A 26,867-nucleotide genomic window follows, 5' to 3' on the forward strand; every position below is an offset into this window, starting at 1 on the left:
TGGTTTTTGCACCAATCTGCCAGGGGACCTTGTCAAACACCTTACTAAAGTCCATATAAACTTCTTCCACAGCCCTTCCTTCATCAATTTTCCTTGTCACCTCTACAAAAAACTCAATCAGTTTTGTACATTTCCCAGATGAGTCATGACATTCTCCGTACATCTTTTATCTTTTAAGGCCCCAGCTATTTCTCCCCTTGCCTCCCACAGTAACCTAGAATAGATCCCACCATGCCCCTTTGATGTGTTGATGTTCTCAAGAGTTCACACACCTATCCCTGACCTCAACATCTGTCATGTCCTTCTCCCTGATGAATACTGATACAAAGTACTCATTAAAGATTTCACCCACTTCCTGTGGTTCCACGCGTAGAGTTTGAGAGAGTTGCATAGAAATCCTCGGGTACATAACAAGAGTTCCTGCCATGCTTTAGAGAAGTAGAAGATAGTGAGGAGAACCCAACAACTGATCCGCTGATGAGACGGATGCTGCATGTTTTTTTTAATTGAATTTTAAAGTAGACTTATCATGACAACAAAAGAGGATCTGTCCTTGTAGCTTTCAGCAAGTTGCTGTGCTATGCTTCCATAGATTTCTCATCTGAATCGTTAGTGATGGACAATGCAAAGATTTCTAAATTGAGCTTAAAGTGCAACAGTTCATGAGTAACCCTAAGCAAGTTACAATTGATAATAATTTGAGCAGGTTAACCTGCCATGAAAACAACTTGTTTATACTGTATGTGGAATTATTCCTATGGATGACTCGAGTGTCACAAAGGATTAACACCCTGCACCTTGACTTCCTGAAAGTAGGCTCAAGTCCATATGAAGTTATGATAATAGCCTTTTCTATAGACAAAGGATTCAATGTGAAATATATTTTGGGGAGGAGGGGGTTCAACTCTGCTTCTAGTGGATGTGGGCTAAAATTGCAAAATAATCTTGTTTATGCCATGAGGCTGACTGATCTGGGAAATGTACACAAGGTGATTCTCTTTACTGAGGTAATGAAAAGTTAAAGCGTTATCATATTTCCAAATGATCATAGGCTGCTCCCCTTTAAAGGGAAGAACTGACTGGTGGTGATTTGACGTGAGCATCCCCACACCTGAGGCAAGCCTGAGAAGGCGGGGCCTTCATGAATAACCTCAGCTGGTACTGTTAGCCTTGCTCTACATCACGAACCAGCTGTCCAGCCAACTGAGCAGTACAAGCCAAATGTTTCATCCATTGTGCAATTCAGTACCCTATGTGTTAATTTTGACTGATTCTTCAGCCTGGTTTTGTTAGTCAATTCAGAATGGTCAGGCACCCCTTGTGATTTGGGGAAAGAATGTATTTTGGATGATCTGTGTTTGGATCCATACTGTTGCTGGAGTCATAGTTTCCTATCTTTGCCAAATGGTTTTCTAGACCTTAAAAATATGATGGATGTTATCACTGCCTTTATCGAAGTGAACAAAATATACCTGAAGATCTTTTTGCATTGAAGTTTGTTGTGGTTTCAATTCTTGAAAATAGTTCTTCAGGAAAAAATAACGCATGACTCCTTTGAATTGTTACACCATAATTATAGCAACCCCAGTTCTAATCTCAGCAGATCAAAGAGCAAGTTTAGGAACCAAGCAGTTTTAAAGCATTGGTGAGGGTGCCATTTGTTATCATCTAATCCCAGAGCAGGGAAATTGGGATCCTCAGGAATTTGTCCCATTTGCTTTTTACCAGCAGCTTCTGTCCTGGCTGTTGGGGCTTGCAGGAACCATTGACACCATGTTTACATTTGGTATTAAGTAGTTTAGGCCTCCTTTTCTAAGGAGGGATATAGTTTAATTGGAGGTAGTTCAGAGAAGGGTCGCTAGTTTGATTCCTGGGATGAAAGGATTTTCTGAAGTGGAAAGGTTGAGCAGTTTTGGACCGATACTCATTGGAGCTCAGAGGAGTTATTGAAACAAATAAACTTCTGAGGACTTGACAGGGTAGATGCTGAGAGGATGCTATCCCAACATGGGGGGATTTAGAATTACATAGACATAGACGTAGAATTTACAGTGCAGAAGGAGGCCATTCGGCCCATCGAGTCTGCACCGGCTCTTGGAAAGAGCATCCTACCCAAGGTCAACACCTCCCCCTATCCCAGTAACCGCACCCAACACTAAGGGCAATTTTGGACACTAAGGGCAATTTATCATGGCCAATCCAGAATAAAGGATCTCCCATTAAGATGGAGATGAGGAGGAATTTCATCTCGAAGGATTTTTAATTTTTTTGAATTCTCTGCACCAGAGAGCAGTGGAATCTGGGTAATTGAATATATTCAAGGCTGAATCAGACAGATTTTTGATTGACAAGGAAGTGAGTTGAGGCCACAAGACTTGAGGGATCAAATTACCTACTTTCTTCTCATATATTCTTAGTTTTTATGCTATATAATGCAGGTGCCGGAACCGGTGAGCGGAGAGGGAAGTTTGCCTTTGATTCAACCAGGGTCATATGTCCTAGAATTTAGGAGATTAAGGGGTATTTTGTCAAAGTTTTCAAGTTATTAAGGAGAACTGATGGGATAGATTGGGTGAAGATACTTATGGTGGGGATGTCTGAAATATTAAAGCCAAGACTTCCAGAAATTAAGTTAGGAAAGATGTCTCCACATAAAGGGTTGTTGAAGTTTGTAACACTCTTCCACCAATGACAATTGATGTTCATCAATTTTAAAATTGATATTGATTTTTTTTTTTGTTAACCAGAGGTATGAAGAGACGTGGAGCAACAGCAGGTACATGCAGTTAGGTGACACGTTAGCCAGGATTGAATAGCAGAATGGGTTCAAGGGGCTGAATGGCCTACTTCTGTTCCTATGTACATAGTTCTTGATTGTATCGTACTGTTCAGTCCTTCACAATTGAAGAATTTGTTTCTATATTTGCTTCCCCTGAAGATTTAGCTGGAAGTTTACGATTTTCGCTTGGCCTAAATTGAAGCTTACCTTCTCACACGCACTGTAATAACTCCAGGAGGGTGCGGAGTGAAAGGTCAAACTAGTTTATTCTAAACTGAAAATAAACCCACTACCATGGCACACAAAACAAATATCCAAGTCCAGGACTATTGGGAACTGCTGGTCTGGGTCTGGACATAAAGGTCGCAGTACCAGGCCCCAGCTAGGTGGGCCTTTGCCCGCTCGCCAGGGGAACACTTCTTGTATGAATCCTCAGGGAGATTAATCAGCTATTTGTTTATCCACCCCCCCACCATGGTTCTTGAGAGGGTTATCACATTATTCTCTCTCTCTCTTCCCTCCTCCCTCCCTCCTCTTCCCCCCCCCCCCCCCCCCCCCCAAGTCAAATCATCCCCCTCACTCCCAGGGCAATGAGGCCTTGAGTCGATAGCAAGTGGAGGTCTGATCGGGGGACATGAAACAGATTGGGGATCGTCGCTTCCTTGTTGAGCACCAAAGGGCCACAGATGGAGGCTCATCTTCAGTGCTGACCTTGGTGGAGGATCAATATCCTCAGTGAATCTACATCGACACCGAGGATCCTAAAAAAGGTGGCCAGAGATAATTGTGATTAGTGCTAGATTCTATAATAGTCTGGATTGGAATTTGGCAAATGGAACACTGCTATTCAGGAAAGCGGGCCTGGGAAGGGCAATATAAAGAACTACAGGCTGGTTCACCGGACATGAGTCAAGTCTTAATGAGAAATTATTAATGATGCACTTAAGGGTACATGCAGTATGATCAAACAGAGTCAACAGGATTTTGCAAAAGGGAAATAATGTTTGATAGTTATTTTGAGGATGAAATTAGGGCATGTTAAGGGTATCCAGTTGATGTTATGATCAGATGGCTTTCCTCTTCCCTCCTTGTTTAGCCGCAACAGGTGTTTTGTTTCAAATGGATATATTTAGCAATTCAGTGAGTGTGTCATTGTTTCCAACTATGACCATAATGGACACGATGAAACAGGATTTCTTGAGATTCTGAAAAGAGGATAGTTTTTATTGTACTCAACCTGATCTAGGGAAAATAATAAAACATTCTGACATTCTCTTTATCCCCACTTGGCTAATATATGTAAACACATAGATTACATATTGGAGGATCGATAAGGTAATTTAATAGTCCAGTAAAATTTAAATGGTAGACAACTCTCTAAGATTGGATAAAAACAAATTACTGCGGATGCTGGAATCTGAAACAAAAGAGAAAATGCAGGAAAATCTCAGCCAGTCTGGCAGCATCTGTAGGGAGAGAAAAGAGCTAACGTTTCGAGTCCGATGACTCTTTGTCAAAGCTAACAGACAGAGAAAGTGGGAAATATTTATACTGTGGAGTGAGAATGAAAGATGAGTCATAGCATCTTCGGTCTGTGCATATTCAGGACCCTGACCTTCCTGTTGCTTGCCATTTTAACAAACGACCCTGCTCCCGTGCCCACATGTCTGTTCTTGGCCTGCTGCAATGTTCCAGTGCAGCACAACGCAAACTGGAGGAACAACATCTCATCTTCCGGATAGGCACGCTACAGCCTTCCGGCCTGAACATTGAATTCAACAACTTCAGATGATCAGCCCCACCTCGACCCATTTGTTTTCATTTCATTTTGACTGTCTTTTACCATTTTTTTCTTTCTTAATATACATTTAATTTTCCCCTCCCCCAATCTTATCCACCTTTCCTGCACCTTTCTCCTCTTTGCTTCCCCCTTCCCCTTCTCCCACACCTACAGTTCATCCTCTGATGTTAGTTTCCCTGCTGTTTGACCTTTCACATCTTTTATCCTCTCTGGGGACTGCCATTAGCACTCTTTCCCCTTGGTATCTGTGGCCATTAGCATCCGGTTTCCCTGGGTTTCTGTGGCTATGACTCATCTTTCATTCTTTCCCCACAATATAAATATTTCCCACTTTCTCTGTCTGTTAGCTTTGACAAAGAGTCATCGGACTCGAAACGTTAGCTATTTTTTTTCTCTCCCTACAGAAGCTGCCAGACCTGATGAGATTTTCCAGCATTTTCTCTTTTGTCTTGAAGATTGGTGGCTTAGCTGGATTTGGGCTGAATTTGGTGGTTCTGCTTTCAGTGTCTATGTGGTTTAACATCGTAAATCTGCAATTTATCTGTTATTCTGGAAACAGCGGTTGGTTGAGTTATTTTTAAAATCTGAGGCATTTGGATAGTCAAAATCAGCAATTTGGGTTCAAAACTTGTAAATTGAAGAGAGAGAAACAAGGGGGTGTGAGTTGGGGAAGGAACTCACTCAGGGTCCTGTTCAGCATCTCAGTTGCTTTTCCTGTGCTGCAGGGGAACAGGTGCACATGCAAAGTGTTGGCTTGTCACATGACCTCTGCAAATGCCCAGTGATCCAAATAAGGTCATTGCTGGTGTATTCTAAATTGTAACTTGATTCGATCATGGCTGAGAATTCAATACTCACCCAAAATCTCGTTGGCTAAGTGATTATGCCTAATGGTTTGCCTCCATCCAGTTGAGTACCCAGGTGATTGTCTGGATACTTTGCTAACGGAATAGGATTCATCCTCTTTCAAAGCTGTTGCTCCTTTTGCGGCTCTTCAGATAGTTTTGGAATGTGTAGAAGGTGAGAATGTGAAGCAAGGGTTAATAGCTAGAACAAGCCAGAATTAATGGGACACAATAGTGGAAAATTACAAATAGGGGAGTTGTTACTGAATTCGTGAGCCGACTCATGACTGTAAGCCGAATAGCCTTGGGAAACAAGGAAGATGGCTGGATGACGGAATATGAAATGTGGGAGCCGCTTCTACTGTGGCTAAACACCTGCTGTTTAAGGGGCAGCAGGGTAGCATGGTGGTTAGCATAAATGCTTCACAGCTCCAGGGTCCCAGGTTCGATTCCCGGCTGGGTCACTGTCTGTGTGGAGTCTGCACGTCCTCCCCCTGTGTGCGTGGGTTTCCTCCGGGTGCTCCGGTTTCCTCCCACAGTCCAAAGATGTGCGGGTTAGGTGGATTGGCCATGCTAAATTGCCCGTAGTGTCCTAATAAATGTAAGGTTAAGGGGGGGGGTTTGTTGGGTTACAGGTATAGGGTGGATACGTGGGTTTGAGTAGGGTGATCATGGCTCGGCACAACATTGAGGGCCGAAGGGCCTGTTCTGTGCTGTACTGTTCTATGTTCTATGTTCTAAGACTATATACTCATGTGCCAATAGATAACCTCAAAGTCTGCAAAATCATGTATCGAAATTATGGCAATAACAAGTTAATCATGTATTGGATCTATGGCAAAAACAAGTTATGCTTTGTAATGGGGGCAAGCTCAAGTGAATCTAAGGGACAGCCCCTTAAAAAACGTATAAAGAAAGGATGTGTTGAGCAATACTTTGGCACTCTCCGAGGTGGTTCTTTGGAATACCTAGAGGGCTGCCCCGATCGCAATAAAGAATATTCTAAAGTACGAACGTGTTCGAGACTGTTTCCTCCGGACTGATAGACAAGTGAATTAAAGACACGTTCACAAAGGTACAGTGATACAAGTGTGGAGCCATCTTTTTTTAAACAGTATTTTTATTGGTTATTTACATTTGATTGGTAACAACGTTGTTACACCAGTATTTACACACACACATGAAGCAAGAACAGGAAATAAAAAAATATAAGGGATCCATTGTTGGTAAATGTGAGGTCATCCATTTTGGTAGGAATAACAGCAAAATGGTATAAAATTGCAGGATGCAGCTGTGCAGAGGGCCCTGGGTGTCCTTGTGCATGAATCGCAAAACATTGGTTTGCAGGTGCAGCAGGTCATTAAGAAGGCAAATGGAATTTTTTCTTTCATTTGCTAGAGGGATGGAGTTTAAAAGCAGGGAGGTTATATTGCAGTTGTATAGGGTGCTGGTGAAGCCGCACTTGGAGTACTGTGTACAGTTTTGGTCTCCTTACTTGAGAAAGGATGTACTGGCAGAGGAAATTCACCTCAGTTGATTCCAGAGTTAAGAGGATTGGCTTTTGAGGAGAGACTGAGTAGAATGGGACTAAAGTCATGGTAATTTAGACGAATGAGGGGGGAATATTAAGCAACATATAAAATTATGAAGGGAATAGATAAGATAGAAGCAGGGAGGTTGTTTCCACTGGCGGGTGAAACTAGAACTAGGGGGCATTGCCTCAAAACAAGGGGGAGCAGACTTAGAACTGAGTTGAGGAGGAACCTATTCACCCAAAGGGTTGGAAATCTGTTGAATTTCCTGCCCATTGAAGCAGTTGAGGCTACCTCGTTGAATGTTTTTAAGATAGGTTTTTGAACAGTAAAGTAATTAAAGGTTATGGTGAGTGGGCAGGTAAGTGGCGTTGAGTCCACAAAAAGATCAGCCATGATCTCATTGAATGGCAAAGTAGGCTTGAAGGGCCAGGTGGCCTACTCCTGCTCCTAGATCTTACGTTTTTATTGAGAATGTACTATACAGGGTAAAATGTGAATTGAGAACATATGTACAGGTTTGGGGGGTGCCTGTTCCTTTAGGCCCCCCGTGGTCAGGCACCTGGCCACCCTGTTCCGCTATTGATGTGTAGCTCCCTCGTATCAAAACATGCCAGGGACTTGTTTACGCTCACCCAGGTGTGCCCTCCTAGTTGTTGTTTTGGATCTCCTTCCTGGGCTTTTCGCCTCTCTCCAAGGCCCTAATGGTTCTCCAGCCCTGTTTCACCTGTGTTCTGGTTTGTACCCTCCCCTCCTCTTCAGCTGGTTCTTTCTCCTTCCCCCTCTGTCTACCTTTCCTTCTTTGTCTGTTTCAATTCCCCCCCCCCACCTTCCCCTATTGGTTGCTTGAGGTAGTGCTGCTGATCTACAGCTGACCAGAATTCTCTGGTGGGCGATCAGGGAGGCAAAGGCTAGGGCGTCTGCCCCTCCCCGTGAAGAGCTCTGGCTGTTCTGATACCCCGAAGACCACTTTTTGGCTCGGCTCCGGCCTCACCCCACAACCTTGGATATTGCCTTGAAAAAGGCAGCCCAGTACCCGACAAGTCTGGGTCATGATCAGAACATGTGGGCGTGGTTGGCCGGGCCTCCCTGGCACTGTTTGCATTTGTCCTCCATCTCCAGGAAGAACCCACTCGTGTGTTCTGGTCAAGTGCGCCCTTTGCACTACGTTTAGCTGCACTAGGCTCAGCCCTGCACATGAGGAGGTGAAGTTTGCCGTGTGCAGTACCTTGATCATTTCCAGGTCTAGTTCCTCTCCCCCCTGCTGCCCCCAATTTTTCCCTTGTCTCGTCCAGGAGTGGTCTTGCTGTTGTCTTGTTTCTTCCAGTAGCCGTCTGTAGATGTCAGTGCAGTTACCGCACCTAGTTCACCTGCAGTCAGAGGTTTGTCCAGCAGGGAATGCCCCGGTTGTTGGGGGAACATTGCTGACTTTGTGTGGAGGAAGTTCCTTAGTTGCATGTATCGCAAATCGTTTCCTTTTTGGAGCTGTAGTTTGTCTGTCGGTTCCCCCAAAGTCACTATCCTGTCGTCTACATATAAGTCCCCTACAATCAGCCTGTCTCTAGATTTTGAAGGAGGTGTCCAACGTCATCCTTGAAAGAGGATGAATGGTTCCTGCAGATGGGGGCCATGACAGACATTGGCACTAGTCCGTAGTGTTGTCTCAGTTGGTTCTATCCTCTTAACTGGACTTTTCTGCACTACCACTGGGTTTTTCGAGTACTTGGTGGATTGGGAGTGTGGTCTTGGCCAGTTCTCAGAGGGATGCCCTGTGCAGTAGGGATGTCCCTGCGCAGGAGCCCTCCTCCATTTTTACCCAGTCTGCCCCCGGGTCTTTGGTCCAGGATAAGAAAGGTGGTGCTGCAGACGGGAGTTGAGGGGTGGGGTTAAGCCTCCTGAATTTGATGTATTATTACTAGACAATGAATGCAGAGAATGTATGGGGTTGGAATAGGTAGGCGGAGGCTTTGTGGGTAAGGATGGATGCCGGTTCATGTAGGGGGTCGGGGTTGCGGGCGCTGGCAACAGCGCCACTCCCGTTGGCTCCAGGCAAGTATTTGGGGAGTTTCGGTAACATTTTAGGTTTGGAGTGGGGTTGAGAATGATGCCGAAAGGGGGGAATCACGGATTTGACCGGGGAGGATGGACACGAGGTTCCGGGGGTGGGAGATGAGGGGAAGCATGGAGATCGAGGATCTGGTTCTGGAAGGGAAGTTGAGCTTGGAGATGCTGAATGAGAACTTTAGGCTAGTCTTTCCGACCTTTAGCGCCTGCCTCCTCGTTGCTGAAGGAGGAACTGTCGGGGGATGGGGGAGGGAGTGATGGAGAGGGAGGTGGGAGGATTTTGGAGGAGGATAAGGTATCCATGGAGGGGGTTACGGCTAAGTGCTGACTTTGATTATACCACTACTTTCAAAATGCTGTGCTATTAAACCCTTGATGTGGAGATGTTGGACTGGGGTGAGCACAGTAAGAAGTCTTACAACACCAGGTTAAAGTCCAACATGTTTGTTTCAAACACTAGCTTTCAGAGCACTGCTCCTTCACCTGAGGAAGGAGCAGTGCTCCGAAAGCTAGTGTTTGAAACAAACATGTTGGACTTTAACCTAATGAAACCCTTGATAATGGACTCCAGCAACTTCCCTACTAATGATGTTAGGTTCACGGGTATATAGTTCCCTGTTTTCTCTCTACCTCCCTTTTTGAATAGCAGGGTTATATTACCTACCTCCAATCTGTTGGAATCATTCCAGACAGCCAATGATTTTTGGAAAATGACCAACAATGATCTACTATTTCTAGAGCCATTTCCTTAAGTATTCTGGGATGAAAGTTTTCAGGCTGTGGAGATTTATCCACCTTCAATCCCATTAATTTTCCCCAAACCATTTCTCTACTAATACTAATTTCCTTCAGCTGCTCACTAAAACTTGTGTTACTTGAACTTCCGGTACAATATTATAAGTCTTCCTTTGTGAAGACAGAACAAAGTGCCTGGGTGTGTGCTGCTCCAACAGCATTCAACAAGCTCGACACCATCCAGGACAAAGCAGTCTGTTTGATTGCTCCCCCTTCTACAAACATTCAAACCCTCCCCACCAACGAACAGTGGCAGCTGTGTGTACCATCTACAAGATGCATTGTAGTAACTCCCCAAGGATGCTTAGGCAGCACCTTCCAAACCCATGACCATTGCCATCTAGAAGAACAGGGGCAGCAGATACCTGGGAGCACCACCATCTGGAGATTCCCTTCCAAGTCACTCATCATCCTGACTTGAAAATGTCTCGCCATTCCTCCTGTCCCTGGGTCAAAATCCTGGAATTCCCTCCTTGTGGGTGTACTTTTCTAATATCATCTTCCTGCACACAGCCCATAGCCCCGTAGCTTACAACATTTAAGGTACAGATTCAGGTACTTTTCAAAATAGTTTAGGGTCTCTGCCTCCACCAGACCTCAGACAGCAAATTCCAGACACCCAGCACCCTCTGCGTAAAAAAAGAAAGATTTTCCTCATGTCCTCTCTGATCCTTTGTCACTGAGCTTGAATCTATGACCTCTGGCTTTTGAACTCTCTGCCAAGGGAAACAGGTTCCTCCTGACGACTGTATCTCTACCCCTTACAATTTTTTACACCTCAATCATGTCACCCCTTCACTTTCTCTGTTCCAAGGATAACAACCCCAAATTCTTCAATCTCTCCTCGTAGCTACAATTGTCCAACCCTGGCAACATTCTAGTAAATCTTCTATGTACTCTCTCCAGAACAATCTCATCCTTCCTGTAATGTGGTGACCAGAACTATATACAATACTCCAGTTGTGGCCTCACCAGTGTCTTACACAATCCCATCATTATATTCCTACTCTTGTATTCTGTACCTCTGCCAATGATATTAGTTCCACAAATAAACAAGAAGCCATATCAAAAGCATATTCTGTTATTCCAGTGTCTTAACAAGCTTCACTTCGAGGGCTCCAGAGATTGGGACACCATTTAAAAATGGGGTCCTTATCTCTCGCTACACTTGAGGAGTTCCAGCGAACTCAGCTGCTCAGTGCACAAAATGGGGCTATGTGCGGCCTCAACCGTGTGTTTCCCGCTGCGGTGCCCTATCTAACCCTGATACCATTTTTTAGTGTTGTGTTTATCAGCACTGCGAGCGCTAGGAAACACGCAACTAAACTTGTTGGGAATTCTTCGAGGATGTAACTAGTAGAATTGATGAAGGGGAGCCAGTGGATGTGGCCTATTTGGACTTTCAGTAGGCTTTTGACAATGTCCCACTTCAAAGATTAGTGAGTAAAGTTAAAGCACATGGGAATGGGGGTAGCGTATTGAGATCGATAGAAAACTGGTTGGCAGACAGGAAACGAAGAGCAGGAATTAACGGGTCTTTTTCAAATTGGCAGGCAGTGATTAGTGGGATACCGCAGGGATCGGTGCTAGGACCCCAGCTATTCACAATATATATTAATGATTTAGATGAGGGAACAAAATGTAATATCTCCAAATTTGCAGATGACACCAAGTTGGGTGGAAGGATGAGCTGTCAGGATTCAGAGGTCCTTCAGTGTGATTTGGATAAGTTGTGTGAGTGGGCAAATGAATGCCAGATGCAGTACAATTTGGATAAATGCGAGCTTATCCACTTTAGTAGCAAAAACGGGAAGAAGAGGGGGACATGCAGCAAGACCTGGATGTCCTCGTACGCTAGTCACTGAAGGTAAGCATGCAGATGCAGCAGGCGGTAAAGAAGGCAAATGGTATGCTGGCCTTCATTGCAAGAGGATTGGAGTACAGGAGCAGGGATGTCTTGCTGCAATTATACAGGGCCTTGGCGAGGGCACACCTGAAATATTGTGTGCAGCTTTGGTCTCCTTAACTGAGGAAGGATGTTCTAGCTATAGAGGGAGTGCAATAAAGGTTTACCAGACTGATTCCTGGGGTGGCAGTGCTGACGTACAAGGAGAGATTGAATTCGTTAGGATTGTATTCGCTGGAGTTCAGAAGAATGGGGGGATCGCATAGAAACCTATAAAATTCTAACAGAACTGGACAGGGTTGATGTGGAAGGATGGTCCCGATGGTGGGTGTGTCCACAACCAGGGGGTCAGACTTCCGGTGGCAGCTATGAGGGAGTAGGTCGCACATTTGGTGGCTCCCGTTTCGGTCGGACTTTTGGACCTTTTCCACTGACATTTTGAGCTTTTGAGCGCGGAACTGGAAAGCAATAGTACTCGGGCACAGGACCCATACAGAATTGTATGGACCTCAGAAGCCGGAGCGACCATAAACAGCAGAAGAAGTGGTCGAGTAAGAGCACAGTGGAGGCTGTGAGAGAGACCAGCATGGCTGGTGTTCAGAGCAAGGAGCCGACAGCCCAGCCCACAATGGAGCAGCTGCTACAGACTATGCAAGAGGGCTTTTTGGCTTTGAAGCGTGACAACTTGGAGCCGCTTCAGAAGTCGATTGATCGGATGGGAAAAAGGCTGGATGATCAGACTGAGAAGCTCCAGCAGTTGGAGAAGTCAGTGGAGGAGCAGGCTGACTTTCAAACGGTGGCGGATGTGGAGATTCGGAGGCTGAGGGACCAGCAAAAAGTGCTTCTGGAGGGAGCAGAGGGGCTAGACGCTGCCGCATATGTGGAGGGTATGTTTCAGAGGTTGCTGGGGAACGAGGTGTTCACGCGCTGCCGGTGGTGGACAGGGCACACAGAGTGCAGGTGAGGCAGCCGTGACAAGGGGATTCCCCACGAGCGATGGTGGTACACTTTCACAGGTACCTGGACAAGGAACGGGCACTGCAATGGGCAAAGAGCACACAAAGCTGTATTTGGGACAATACCACCCTGCGTGTGTACCAAGATTTGAGCGTGGAGGTGGCCAGGAGGAGGGGAGGCTACAGGCAGGTGAAGGAGATACTGTATAAAAACAAGGTGAAATTCGGACTGCTTTTTCCGGCGCGACTGTGGGTTACGTATAAGGGTCAGCACCACTATTTTGAGGAACCCGAAGAGGCGATGGACTTCGTTAAGAAGCAAGGGCTGGCCCAGAGCTGAGGAAGTTTGGACTCGTGTTAGAGCTTTTAAGTATATGTGGTGGCTCTCCCGTTTTGGGATGTATCTTTTTTTTCTTCTTTTTGCGTGCTTTTTGTGTGGTTTTCCTGAATGTTTCCTGTTTGGGCTCTTTGCTTAGTTGGAGTTTGGCTGGGGGGGAATTAATAAAGAAAACAGTTAAAAGGGTTGGGTTAAAATGGATGCTTCAGGGGAACTTTGTGCAATCTTTTTCTGTGTCTGTATGGGTAGGACTGAAGGGTGCCTGTTATTTCTTACCTCTTTTTTTTCTTGTTTAACTTGAATTGTGCTATTGTGGGGTTTCTTTATGACTTGTATAGAGTGTTTGCTTAAGTAGGGCTGATCTGGGGAAGTGGTATGGAGGGGTTGGGGGAGGGGTGACTGGGAACAATGGATGGGAGACGGGCTGGTCCCGAGGCTGGGTGCCCCAGGCTAGCTGAGTGCAGCTAGTCAACGGGAGCCGAGGTGGGGGATGTCCATATAGTTAGATTAGAGCAGGGGTTAGGTGATAGGATGGTGTTGCTAGGGGGAGGAGGGGGGGTGGTGTTCTGCTGACGGGGATGGAAACTGGGCATGGTAACAGTGAGGAGGTCATAGGTGGAGCCGGCCAGGAGGCGGGCCAGAGGAAGCGCGACACATGACTGAGGGGCTGGCCAAGGAAAGGGGATGGCTGATCATCAAAGGGGGGGGGGGGGGGGGGGGGGGAGTGCCCCCCAACCAGGCTGATCACCTGGAATGTTAGAGGGTTAAACGGGCCGTCGGCCGGCTAAATATCCATGGATCTGCTCCCCCCATTTGCTCCATGAACCCTCTCAGTTGCGCATCTGCGGGTTCTGAAGGTGGACATAGTCTTGTTGCAGGAGACGCTCCTGAAAGTGGCAGATCAAGTTAGGTTAAGGAAGGGCTGGGTCAGTCAGGTCTTTCATTCGGGGCTTGATTCTAAGACGGGGTTGTGACCCTGATTAATTTGAGGCGGAGGGCACAGTCGTGGATGGGGGTGGCAGGTTCGCTATGGTGAGGGGTAAGCTTGAAGGGGTGAGAGTAGTCCTGATCAGTGTGTATGCCTCTAATTGGGGCGATGTGGATTTTATTAGGAGGATGCTAGGGAAGATCCCTGACTTGGACTCGCGTAAATTGATCATGGGCAGGGACTTTAATACAGGCCTGGACCGGTCATGCTCAAGAATGGGCAGATTGCCAGCGATGGCAAAGGAACTGAGAGGGTACATGGAGCAAATGGGGGGAGCAGATCCATGGAGATTTAGCCGGCCGACGGCAAGGGAGTTCTCGTATTACTCCCATGTCCACAAGGTGTATTCCCGAATTGACTACTTTGTGGTGAGTAGGGACCTGCTGGCCGGAATGGTGGGGCAGAATATTCGGCAATTGCCATATCGGACCATGCTCCGCACTGGGTAGACCTGCAGTTTTGTAAGGACAGCTTTCAGCGCCCATCATGGAGGCTGGAAGTTGGACTACTCGTGGACGAGGCGGTGTGTGAGAGGCTGAGGAAATGCATGCAGAATTACCTGCAGGTGAACGATACTGGAGAAGTCTCGGCAGCGGTGCTCTGGGAGGCACTGAAGGCAGTGGTGAGAGGGGAGTTGATTTCAATCCGGGCGTACAGGGACAGGAGAGATAGGGCAGAGACGGACCGACTGATTAAGGAAATTCTACGGACGGACAGGAGTTAAGCGGAATCCCCGAGGCCAGAGTTACTCAGGAAACGACAGAGGCAGCAGGCCGAATTTGGGCTGATGACTACAGGCAAGGCTGCAGAGCAGCTTAGAAAGGTAAAAGGTGCTATTTATGAGCATGGGGAGAAGGCCAGTAGAATGCTTGCGCAGCAACTGAGGAAGAGGGAAGCGGCTAGGGAAATAGGGAGGGTAGTGGATGGGGAAGGTAATCTAGTGGGTGATCCAGCAGGGCTGAACAAGGTCTTTAGGGACTTTTATAGGAAGCTGTACACTTCGGAACCACCTGGGGGACCGGGGGGGATGAGGCGATTCATGGAGGAACTGACCTTCCCAAGAGTGGGGAGGGGGTTGGTGGACGGACTGGGGGCCCTGGTCAGGATTGAAGAGGTATTGGGTCCCTGAAGGTCATCCACTCGGGTAAAGCCCCGGGGCCGGACGGGTATCCGGTGGAGGTTTACAAAACATTTGCCGGGAAAGTGGGGCCGGTGCTGGTCAGTGTCTTTAACGAGGCAAGAGGCAGAGGGAGTTTACCCCTGACGATGTCGCAGGCTACCATCTCACTCATTCTGAAACGGGATAAGGACCCGGAGGCCTGTGCGTCATACAGGCCGATCTCCTTGATCAACGTAGACGCCAAGTTACTGGCCAAGATTTTGACGACCAGAATTGAGGACTGTGTACCGGATGTAATTGTGGAGGACCAAACCGGGTTTGTAAAGGGGAGGCAGCTGGTGGCCAACATAAGAAGACTGCTCAATGTGATTATGATGCCCCCGGAGAGTAGGGTGGTAGAGATAGTGGATGCTGAAAAGGCTTTTGATCGGGTCGAGTGGGATTATCTGTGGGAGGTACTAGGACGGTTCGGGTTCGGGGGTGGGTTCATCAACTGGGTTAGGCTATTGTATTAGACCCCGGAGGCGAGTGTAAGGATGAACAGGACAACATCGGACTACTTTAGACTGTACCGTGGGACAAGACAGGGCTGCCCTCTCTCCCCACTGCTGTTTACGCTGGCCATAGAGCCGCTGGCAATTGCACTGAGAGCTTCTAGGGGCTGGAAAGGGCTGGTCGGGGGGGGGGGGGGGCATAGAGTCTCGTTATACACGGGTGATCTGCTGTTATGTGTTGGACCCAATGGTGGGGACGGACGGTATTATGGCAACCCTGAGGGAATTTGGCCGGTTCTCCGGATACAAACTGAACATGGCTAAGAGCGAGTTGTTTGTAATTCAGGCGAGGAGGCAGGAGAGTAGGCTGAAGGGGTTGCCGTTCAGGCTAGTGGGGGAGAGTTTCCGATATTTGGGGATTCAGGTGGCACGGGACTGGGGCAAGTTGCATAAGCTCAACCTATCTCGACTGCTGGAACGAGTGAGGGAGGAGGTCCGGAGGTGGGATGCGCTCCCGCTGTCATTGGCGGGGAGGGTGCAAACTGTTAAGATGATGATTCTCCCGCGGTTCTTGTTTGTTTTTCAGTGTCTCCCCACCTTTATCCCGCGGTCCTTCTTTAAGAGGCTGAATAAAATTATTCTGGGATTTGTATGGGCTGGGTAAAGAGGGTGATGCTAGAAAGGAGCAGAGGAGAAGGGGGGCTGACGTTGCCGAACTTCAGCAACTATTACTTGGCGGCCAACATAACGATGATAAGGAAATGGATGGTGGGTGCGGGGTCGGTTTGGGAGTGGATGGAGGCTGCTTCGTGCAGGGGCACTAGCTTAGCAGCCCTTGTCACGGCGCCTCTGCCACTTCCGGCAGCACGGTACTCCACGAGCCCGATAGTGGTGGTGGCTCTTCGGATCTGGGGCCAGTGGAGGAGGCATGTAAGGGAGGTAAGAGCATCGGTGTGGACCCCAATCTGCGGCAACCACCGATTTGCCCCGGGGATAATGGACGGGAGGTATAGACTGTGGAGGAGGGCGGGGATTGTGAGGGTGGGGGATCTGTTCCTGGAAGGGAGCTTTCCGAGCATGAGGGCGCTGGAGAAGAAGTTTGGGCTGGCGAGAGGGAACGACTTTAGATACTTACAGGTGAGGGATTTTGTACGCAGACTGGCGCCGTCCTTCCCACGTCTCCCGCTGAAGGGGATGCAGGACAGTGTCGTTTCTAGGGGAGAGGGGAGAGTTTCAGACGTCTACAAGGAACTAATGAGAGCTGAGGATACGTAGACCGAGGACCTGAAGCTTAAGTGTGAGGAGGAGCTTGGGGAGGGGGGTGGGAGCTGGAGGACGGTATTTGGGTAGAAGCCCTGAGCAGAGTAAACACGACCGCAATATGCGCCAGCTCAGCCTGATCCAGTTTAAGGTCATGCACCGGGCCCACATGACGGTGGCCCAGATGAGCAGATTCTTCGGGCTGGAGGACAAGTGTGCGAGATGCGCCGGAAGGCCGGCTAACCATGTACACATGTTCTGGTCATGCCCTTAACTCGGGGTATTGGCAGGGATTTGCAGATGTCATGTCCCGGGTATTGAAAACTGGGGTGGTAATGAGCCCGGATGTGGCAATCTTTGGGGTTTCGGAGGACCCGGGAGTCCAGGAAGAGAGAGAGGCCGACGTTCTGCCCTTTGCTTCCCTGGTAGCCCGGCGACGAATACTGTTAGCATGGAGGGGCTCGAAGCCCCTGAGGGCTGAGGTATGGCTATCGGATATGGCGAGCTTTCTTGGCCTAGAGAAAGTCAAGTTCGCCTTGAGAGATTCGCTACTAGGGTTCCCCCGAAGGTGGCAGCCATTTATTGACTTCTTCGCAGAGGAGTAAGCGTCAGCAGGGGGGGGGGGGGGGGGGGGGGGGGAGGATATTGAGGCAGGTCCATGCGTGAACAGAGCCGTGGTTTGTACTGTGTTTAATTTGTAATTTGTGTCTTGACTTATTTTTTTTGTACTGTACAATGTAACTTTTTCTATATGCCTAAAATACCTCAATAAAATTGTTTGTTTAAAACAAAAAAGAACCAGGGGGTCACAGGCTGAGGATACGGGGTCGACCATTTAGGAGAGAGATGAAGAGAAATTTTCTCACCCAAAGAATGTTGAGCCTGTGGAATTTGTTATGACAGGAAGTAATTGAGTCCTAAACATTATATAGTTTCAAGAAGCAGTTAGATATAGCGCTTAGGACAAAGGGGATAAAGGAATGTGGGGGGGAAACGGGATTAGGCTGTTGAGTTGGATAATCAACCATGATAATGATGAATGGTGGAGCGGGCTTGAAGGGCCGAATGGCCTCCTCCTGCACTTGTTGTTTTCCGTTTCTATTTGAGTTAATTGAATTCAGGTCCTTCAGGGCTACACTACTGGCATTGACCATGGAGGATATCTGCTTCCATTGCCTTTTCAGTGTCTGTCTGGAGGGCCTCTCTCCTCCTCACTTCTTCTCCACCAGAGTCTCCATTGCTCCGTTGGAGAGCCTTGGAGTGCACATGTTGTGCTATTCTTGTGTTTTTCCCAAGTCTGACTCACTTTTAGTATGGCTTCCAGTGCCTGCCCCGGTCAAAATGCATCTCCTTTTAAGAGCAACAAACTGTAATTCCTTGAGAGGAATTGCCTATTTCCAAAATAAAGCTGGGCTGATAAATTCCCAAATATTCTGGCCGGGATTCTCCAAAAACGCGGCTAAGTGTTGACGTAGGCGTAAACACCGGAGTGTTTCACAGCGGCGTCAACAGGCCTCTTGACCCAGCGATTCTGTAGCTCACAGGGGACCAGCACGGCGCCGGAATGCTCCACGGCCCTGCACTGCTGGCCGCGGGTCCACACATGTGCGCGGCTGCGCAACTTGGCAGAGTCACACAGTGAGCCAGCGTGGAAGAAGGTAGGCCCCCCCACGTATCGTGCGTGCTTGCCGATCGCGGTTCCGGCTGTCATGCCCCCCCCCCCCCCCCCCCCGGCAAACCAGGACAGCCACCGCAGCCGCGTCGGCGAGTTCCAGCCGGGTGGAACCATATGTGGACTACGTGCGCCATTTCGGCGTGGAGAATCCCAGTCTCTGTTTCAGTCATGTGGTTGAGCTGTAATTGGCAGAATAGAATGGTGTTTTAATACAATCTCTATTACCATCCCTGAATCCTTTTACACTGAACAAGTTTGCATCTCCAGTCCCTTTATCCCATAATTGTCAGGTGCCTTGGGTCCTATACTCTGAAGTTCTATCCCGAAACTCCTCTATCCACATCACTGTCCTCTTTTAAAACAATTTCTCAAAATTAATCTGTTCAATCAAACTTTCTATCAGCTCTCCTAACTTCTCCAGTGGCTTGCAGTCTGATATCTTTACAGTTATCTGTTCCAAGCCATAGGACATTATTTAAATTAAGGGCTCGACATAAATGCAAGTAATTGTTTACGTTCTATACCCATTAGCTGGTACACAATTTAAGTCATTTTTAAAAGAAATAAGCTGGAGGGCCCGAGTGCAAAAACCAGATTATCCTGAATAATTAAATGTGTAATGTTCCTAAGTGTATTTAAATTCTTCTTCCACTTGTTTTATTCTATTGTAAATGTCACATGGTTTTATTTCATATTGTCAAAACTAAATGTCCCTTCCATTTCCTGCATTATTGCTCTCGTCCCTTCCTTACCTAAACCACAGCTGAATCCCCTGGCTCTCACCTTCCATCCTAACAGCCTCCAGTCACCCACTGCCATTTCCACCAGCTCCAGCTTAATACCGGCACAAAACCCATCTTTCCTTTCTCTCCCCTTTCTGCATTCCAAAGGGACACCCCTCCACAACACTGTGGCCCACTCCTCAATTACTTCTAACACGCCTCTCCTTCCCAAAGCACCTTTCCAAGCAAATGCAAAAGATGCAATACCTGTCGTTCCCATCCTCCATGGCCCCAAATAGTTGTTTCAGATAAAACCTTGATTTATTCATACTTCCTTTAATTTAGTATACTGTATTCAGTTGTCACAATGTGGTCACCTCTACATGGGAGAGACCAGATGGAGATTAGATTGCCACTTTGCGGAATACCTCTTGTTAAATTGGCACGTATGACCCCGCAATTCCAGTTGCCTGCCATTTTAATTCTCCACCCCACTTCCACTCTCTGTCCTCAACCTCTTAAGCTGTGCGAATGAATTTCAACATAGACTCATGGAACAGCATCTAATTTTTCGATTAAGCACTTCAAAGCTATTCAGCAATTTAAGATCCTAATTTCTGCTCCCACTTTTTCACATGGCAACTGTTGTAATGATTCCACTATTTCCCTATTTGCACCTGTTCTTGACCTATCTTTTGTTTCTTGTCTTGTTATCATCTCCTTTTGCCTTCATCACCACCCCTTTTGTTGTTTAATTTCTCCTGCTTCTAACCTTAAACCAGACCTTTGTTCGTTCCCCCTCCACCTTTTTCCCATTTCTGTACTTAGGTAAAACATCTCTGTTACATCTCTATTTTTTTCCAGTTCTGATGAATGGTCATTGACCTGAAATGTTAACTCTTGTTTCTCTCTCCACAGATACTACCTGACCTGCTGAGTATTTCCAGCATTTTCTGTCTTTTTTGAGTAATTTTAAATCACTTTCATTTGTCTTTCAATAATTGTGGTACATTGAACATTTCAAATGCAGTGCAAATCACATCTGGGCACATATTTCAGAAACTTGAAAATATATATATATATAGAAAACATAGCACCCTTAATTTTTCTGGTTTCCAAGCCACGAGTACCAACACCAAACAGTTAGTTCAAGAGTCTAAAGATGATGGAAGTGCATGTCCATTGCATTAATTATACTTTTTTTTTGTTTCAAATTTGAAGAAATATATTTTTAGGAGGGCCTCATGTTTTGAAATGATCCAAAAATGTTTTCAAGTGTATCTGTGTATTGCCAATAAAACTAAAGTCTGTCCAGGATAAACTTTAAAGAACTCATTAAGCAGTGTATATATAAACTAGAAAAATTAGCTATATACCTCTAGCGATATACTTTTTATTAAACAGTATATGCAAAATGCTACCTTTTTAAATACAGGGAAAACCATTGTGAAGTAAATTTGTCTCCCATCTTGCACCATGTAAGAGTATCAGATGAGCAAAAATACAGACATGTAATTCTCTTCTTTGAATTCAATGTATCTGCCAAATTGGAAAATATTTTTTAATTTGATAGAATCCATAGGAATTTTGATCAATAATTCATCAAAATTGAGATCTGATTTCATAACATTAATAGGCTATTACCAGGTGAAATAAATGAGTAATCACAGAAATGAGCAATCACAATGTTTCGGCAGCCAAGTTGTCTGCCTAAAAGATTTCATAAATGCATCAAAATATATACAAAGTATAGAAATGGGCCTACACTGCAGCTTTGGACTTGAATCTTATTTTAACTATTTCTACTCATGTAAGAATGTTCATCGATTATTAGAATAAAATTGACTACATTAGAGGGTGCCATAACAGTTGGACTTTCATTTAAAAAACTGGTCTGAAATCCCAATGATGTTGACAGGAATCTGGGAATGTGGCATCAGCTCTTATGACACCCAAGGCTGCTCATGTATAATCTGAGCCCTTATTCTTTTTCTCCTTGATAGATTTACTTTCAGAGGAATGGCAGTGGGTGATAGAATGAGGTAATTCTATCTACTTAACAGTACTGAAGATTGGATTTTATCAGTTCAAACCATGTTTTTCTCATATAACCCATGATTACTCTTGAAGAGACAGTGCTCCTTCTATTTCCTGCCTATGTGTTAATTAAGGTGAGGAAAGATGGTGCAAACTAACGTAACCTGTTAAAACTAGTACTTACGGTGATTATATACAATTTATCAAGCAATTCAAAATCAGATACCGAAGATTCAAGGGAATAAATTACTGTTGGCAATTTTAACAAGTGAGCACTGATGTCTCCCTAGCACATTCCTCTGTCTGCTATCTGGCAATAATATTTATCATTTATTTTAAACATGTGCATATCCATGTTAAAATTGTAAACAGGGTGTGTCACAAAAGTGCATTTGCTATCACTTTGAACAGTATTTTCTGCACTACGATATAGAGCTTCTATAGGGCAGCAAGGTAGCATTGTGGATAGCACAATCGCTTAACAGCTCCAGGGTCCCAGGTTCGATTCTGGCTTGGGTCACTGTCTGTGCGGAGTCTGCACATCCTTCCCGTGTGTGCATGGGTTTCCTCCGGGTGCTCCGGTTTCCTCCCACAGTCCAAAGATGTGCAGGTTAGGTGAATTGGCCATGATAAATTGCCCTTAGTGTCCAAAATTGTCCTTAGTGTTGGGTGGGGTTACTGGGTTACGGGGATAGGGTGAAGGTGTTAACCTTGGGTAGGGTGCTCTTTCCAGGAGCCGGTGCAGACTCGATGGGCCGAATGGCGTCCTTCTGCACTGTAAATTCTATGATCTATCTGAATCTCTACACTAATGTTCTGAAATCTCAATTTAATTGCAAATGTAGAATACTATAAACAAAACCTTAAATAACTACATTCATAGAATTATGTTGACAGAGAATTGTGATGAGGCTGATTTGATTCTTTTTCACTTAAGGCCATACAAAACTATCAGAAAAATAAAACATTTAGTGCCATTTTTGTCCTGGCAAAATTTGAATCTAGATCCGAGGAGATCACTATTTTCACAATAACCTCCAACGCAAGGTTTAAGACCTTGAGGAAAGAATAAACTCTCTGGAGGCCATAAACAGAAAGATCAGAGTGGAAATAGAATGTGAAATTGAAGTGGTGAGCTAGAAAAAGTCAGCATCAGATTTGTGAATAGACTGGGAATGTTTATCAAATTATCTCTCAATCTCCTGCCCTGCCTCTCCTCCCTAATGTAGAAGAAATTGTCACAAAAGTTTTTTTACCAAAGTATATTTTTACATGTAGACTATTCTTAGTAAGTGTACAGAGTTTCCCACATAATTTAATCCACATATAAACTCAACCTGTTCATCTCCTCTTAACTTCTCTGCTGTTCTCTGTCCCACCAATGCACACCTATGGTAACACCCTGGCTAAGTACAATGGCTACTTGATTGAGGTACCCGAGGGCTGTTAGAAATGTATTCCAGCAACAGTCACTGAGAAACCACTTTTTTAAAGTAGCTTGCATGCCATTGTTCCTACTATGGCTGGCTTTGGTGCATTTTGAATCACAATCTAATACTTCTAGTTCTTTAAATAAACACTATTTGATACACACTTGGCGAAATATTGCATTTTATTAAACATGACATCAAAACCTTGTAGATTTTTTGACAGAACCTTGAGTGGGAGAGCTGGATTACTCCTCTGATTTTACTTGTTTTGGTTCCCTTCCTCTTCGCTTTGGCTTAACTTTCAGGAAATGCTATTCTGTAGGGTCAACTAAACAGTTTCATTTTATGTATTCCATGTCCTCAACCAATTAATAAAAAATAAATTTTAGTGAGCTGGCACCTGTCAAATCATCACAGCAGGAACCAGTGCCAGAAACCTGTTGATTGTCCTCAGGACTCCAGTCATGTTGTGGGGTAAAGACCATTTAACGACTGTTGACTGTCCATCTCTGGTCTGGATGTGCTTGAAGGGGGGAAAGGAATACAGTCTCTTCAATGTTGAATTTCATTTTTTTTTAAATCAGTATTGTCCATTTTAACCCCACTGCCTGTTGCATATTTTCATTACCCTAATAGCATGTGCTGTTTGTGATATAATTGTTACTTATGTTCTGTAACTTTTATTTATCATTAACCTAAGAATTGATTTTTTTAAAAAGATACTAACGTCACCTTGGGCTAAGGTTGCATGCAACCGTTTGTAAGACTAATGGGAGTTTACCGGTCATGTTCATTCACAATACAGCTGTACTGGCATGTTGGAGGCAGTCCTGGATTTCCTGTTGAATACCACTACCTTTATGGGAGCAAATAAAGATTTTTCTTACTAAAATATAAAATCAAGGCATTGTTCTTAGTGCAATCCTAATCAATATTGTATCCTGCTTTTTTTAGGTGGTAACTGTTTTAGTGGAAAGTTGAATACAATATTACTTAAGATAGGAAGGGACAGAAAAAATGTTGCTCCATTAAAGCTTAGCTTGGTTTGATAGCTTGGTTTTAAAAATCCTTCAATATAAATTTGCACTTACATTTGAGCAAAAATCATACTATCGTGGTATTTATCTGCATTCAATTTTGTTTTGCCTGCTCCATTTTTACAAAAATCAAATTTGTCACTGTATACTTTTAGAAAACTAAGTGAATATTTTAATTTCTCAAATCTACATAGGTGTTAGTTTTAGTTGGGCAAATAATTAATAAATGTGTCTTTAGTAGTGAATAGCTGTTTTGTGTTATTTAAACAATGTTTATTAAAGATGAATAAAGTCATAAGAGTTCAGATAAATGTTCTTCAGCTTCCCATTGCCTGTGAAATTGAAGTGAGGATTACATACTGTGTGTAAAGCTACAGGAATTAGTGCTGGGACTCCTACTGAGTCTACTCAGCAACTTTGATTCAAAAACTCAAAGTGTTAAATTTAGGAAAACATTCTTCAAGTTTGGTAAGAGAACCAAGAAATGTGAACCAGATGAAATCTATAAGTAGCTGTAAGGCGCTACGTATTGGATGAAAACTGGGTGACTTTTATTATGAATGATATTGAACTGGCTTGGGGTGGAATTGAAAGAGATATAAGCAGTCACTACAGAGTAGTAATTAACCAAACGCATAGAACACCCAATGATATTACTCATTAAGTAGATTCCGATATCAAATGTGCTGAAATGGTAAACTGCTCTGGCCAAAATACCTCGAGTATAGTTGTAGTTTCACAAGGGCACATATTGTAGCCCCAGGTCATCACTGAGAACAGCTTTCTCCTGCCAAAGAACAAAGAGCGATACAGCACAGGAACCAGGCCCTTCGGCCCTCCAAGCCTGCGTCTATCATGGTACTTGCCTAAACTAAAACCGTTTGCACTTACGGAGTCCGTATCCTTCCATTCCCACCCAATTCATATATTTGTCCAGACATCCCTTAAATGCCGTTATTGTACCTGATCCTACCACCTCCCCAGGCAGCGCGTTCCATATATTTACCACCCGCTGTCTAAAATAACTTGCCTCACACATCTGTTCTAAACTTTTCCCCACGCACTTTAAACCTATGTCCCCTAGTACTTAATTCTCCTATCCTAGGAAAGAGCATCTGAATGTCCACTGTGTCCATGCCACTCATAATCTTGTAGACCTCTATCAGGCCGCCTCTCAACCTCAGTCATTCCAGTGAGAACAGACCAAGTTTATCTAACCTCTCCTCATAGCTAATGCCTTCCATACCAGGCAACATCCTAGTAAATTGCCTGTACCCTCTCCAAAGCATCCCCATGCTTCTGGTAGTGTGGCAACCAGAATTGTACACAATATTCCAAATGAGGCCTAACTATGGTCCTGTATAACTGCAACATGACTTGCCAATTTTTATATTCAGTGTCCTGGCCGATGGAGGCCAGCAGGCCATATTCTTTCTTGACCACCCTATCCACATGCGTTGCCACTTTCAGTAATCGGTGGACATGCATGCCCAGATCTCTCTGCCTGTCAGTACTCGGAAGAGTTCTGCCATTTATTGTGGAATCACAAGATGGAAGAAGTAAGATAACTTGGCTTTTATATGTTGCATCAGAATCCTTGAAGACTTCTGAGGAATTAAAATGTGGACATTGTGTGTCCACATGGCAGAATTAAATACAGTGGGTTTAGTTTTATGATGCCAGTGTGATTAATCAAGCCAACTGTGATCTCTTCTCAAACTAAAATCCTGAAACGTGTTTTAACCTCTTAAAGCCACTGCCATTTTCCCGCAACTTCATATTTGAACTCGTGAATCAGAATCGGTCATTTTCCCCCTTAGCAGTATCAACCAAATACAGAATCAATTTCCATGTAATGAACTGGCTCTACCTCTCAAACTTGTCGAACTGCTTCAGTTCTGAATGAATTATAATTTACTCCTCAAATGTGGAAAAGAATGAAGCGATTATCTTCAGTCTTTGTCACAAACTCCGTAACCTTTCTTCCAACCTCGTATAAAAAGGAAAAGAGTAGATAAAGGGTGCGATTCTCCGAAAAAAAAATTCCAAGTCCTGCAGTGAGCGTGAATTGCCGCAGGTTTCCCGGGACTCGACCCGGCGAGGCCAGCAACACTATTCAACGTTAATTGGTCCATTTAACGAGGCCGAACAGGCTTCTCGCCCCAAATGCCAGCTCGCTGGCTGATTCGCCGGGACCGCGCTCACCAGCACCCGCTAACGTCAAGCAGCACTTAGGCTGCACTTGCCCAGCCAATCTTAGCCAGCTTGCAACATTGGCGCACACAACACCAGCCTCAAGATTCGGGGATGCTGACCTGTGGAGGCTGCTGGACGTGGTGGAGGCCATGGACTTTTTATATACTTTTAGAAGCTCTTCGTGTTCTTATATTTATTGCTAGCTAAATTTAATATTCTAATTTCCCTCCCCTTTTGTTAAGTCATCGTTTGCTGGTTTTTAAAACTTCCCAATCTTTTGCCCTACCACTAATCTTTGCCATTTAGAGTCTTTGTTTCTTAAAGGAATGTTGCTTTGTTGAGAGTTTTGCGGCGGATTCTAATATGAGACTAAATATTGACGCCAACACAGAATTCGTGGACTCTGACCGGCTCCGCTACTGTTAAGAGGCTAGCACCACATGGAACACAATCGATTCTAATGCGAAATGTACCGGATTCGCTGGTTTCGTGATTGACACTCAGGAGGCTGACAAGATGCAGCCGCATAAACACACTTCACTTCCACACACACCATCCCAGCAAACAAGATGGTAGCAAGGAGAGCAGCTCCCCGCTTCACGACGCCGAACTGGAGACCCACCTGGTCCCAGTGGAGGAGAGGCAGATGACCCTGTACCCCGGGACGGGAAGGACTCTGCCAGCTGCCACCGTTCATTGTGCGTGGGCGCAGGTGGCAAATGCAGCCTGTGCCACCAACAGTAACGTCTAGACCGGCCAGTAGTGCCGGAAGAAACTGTACTACCACATCAGGGTGGCCGGGGTGTGTAGGCAGCACTGTGCCCCTGGCACTAACCCCCGTCCCACAGATCCGTAACCCTACCCCCTCCTCCAAACCTGGAGGGCAGCCAGAC

At 45.4% G+C, this 26,867-nt stretch overlaps 1 protein-coding gene across 4 annotated transcripts in view; it reads left to right on the top strand.

Moving 5' to 3' along the window:
- The window catches only part of dcaf6 (ddb1 and cul4 associated factor 6), a 191,470-nt gene that overhangs the window by 129,547 nt on the left and 35,056 nt on the right, over positions 1-26,867 (top strand). For 3 of the 4 annotated variants that reach the window (XM_038802065.1, XM_038802067.1, XM_038802069.1), the window contains one exon: positions 21,278-21,316. The exons of the other annotated variant lie outside the window; for it this stretch is intronic. In XM_038802065.1, coding sequence (XP_038657993.1) covers positions 21,278-21,316 — 39 coding nt within the window. The remainder of the gene's footprint in view (positions 1-21,277; positions 21,317-26,867) is intronic. 4 annotated transcript variants of the gene reach the window in all.

Source organism: Scyliorhinus canicula, chromosome 7 (assembly GCF_902713615.1).
Source record: "Scyliorhinus canicula chromosome 7, sScyCan1.1, whole genome shotgun sequence".
NCBI classification, from domain to species: Eukaryota; Metazoa; Chordata; class Chondrichthyes; order Carcharhiniformes; family Scyliorhinidae; genus Scyliorhinus; species Scyliorhinus canicula.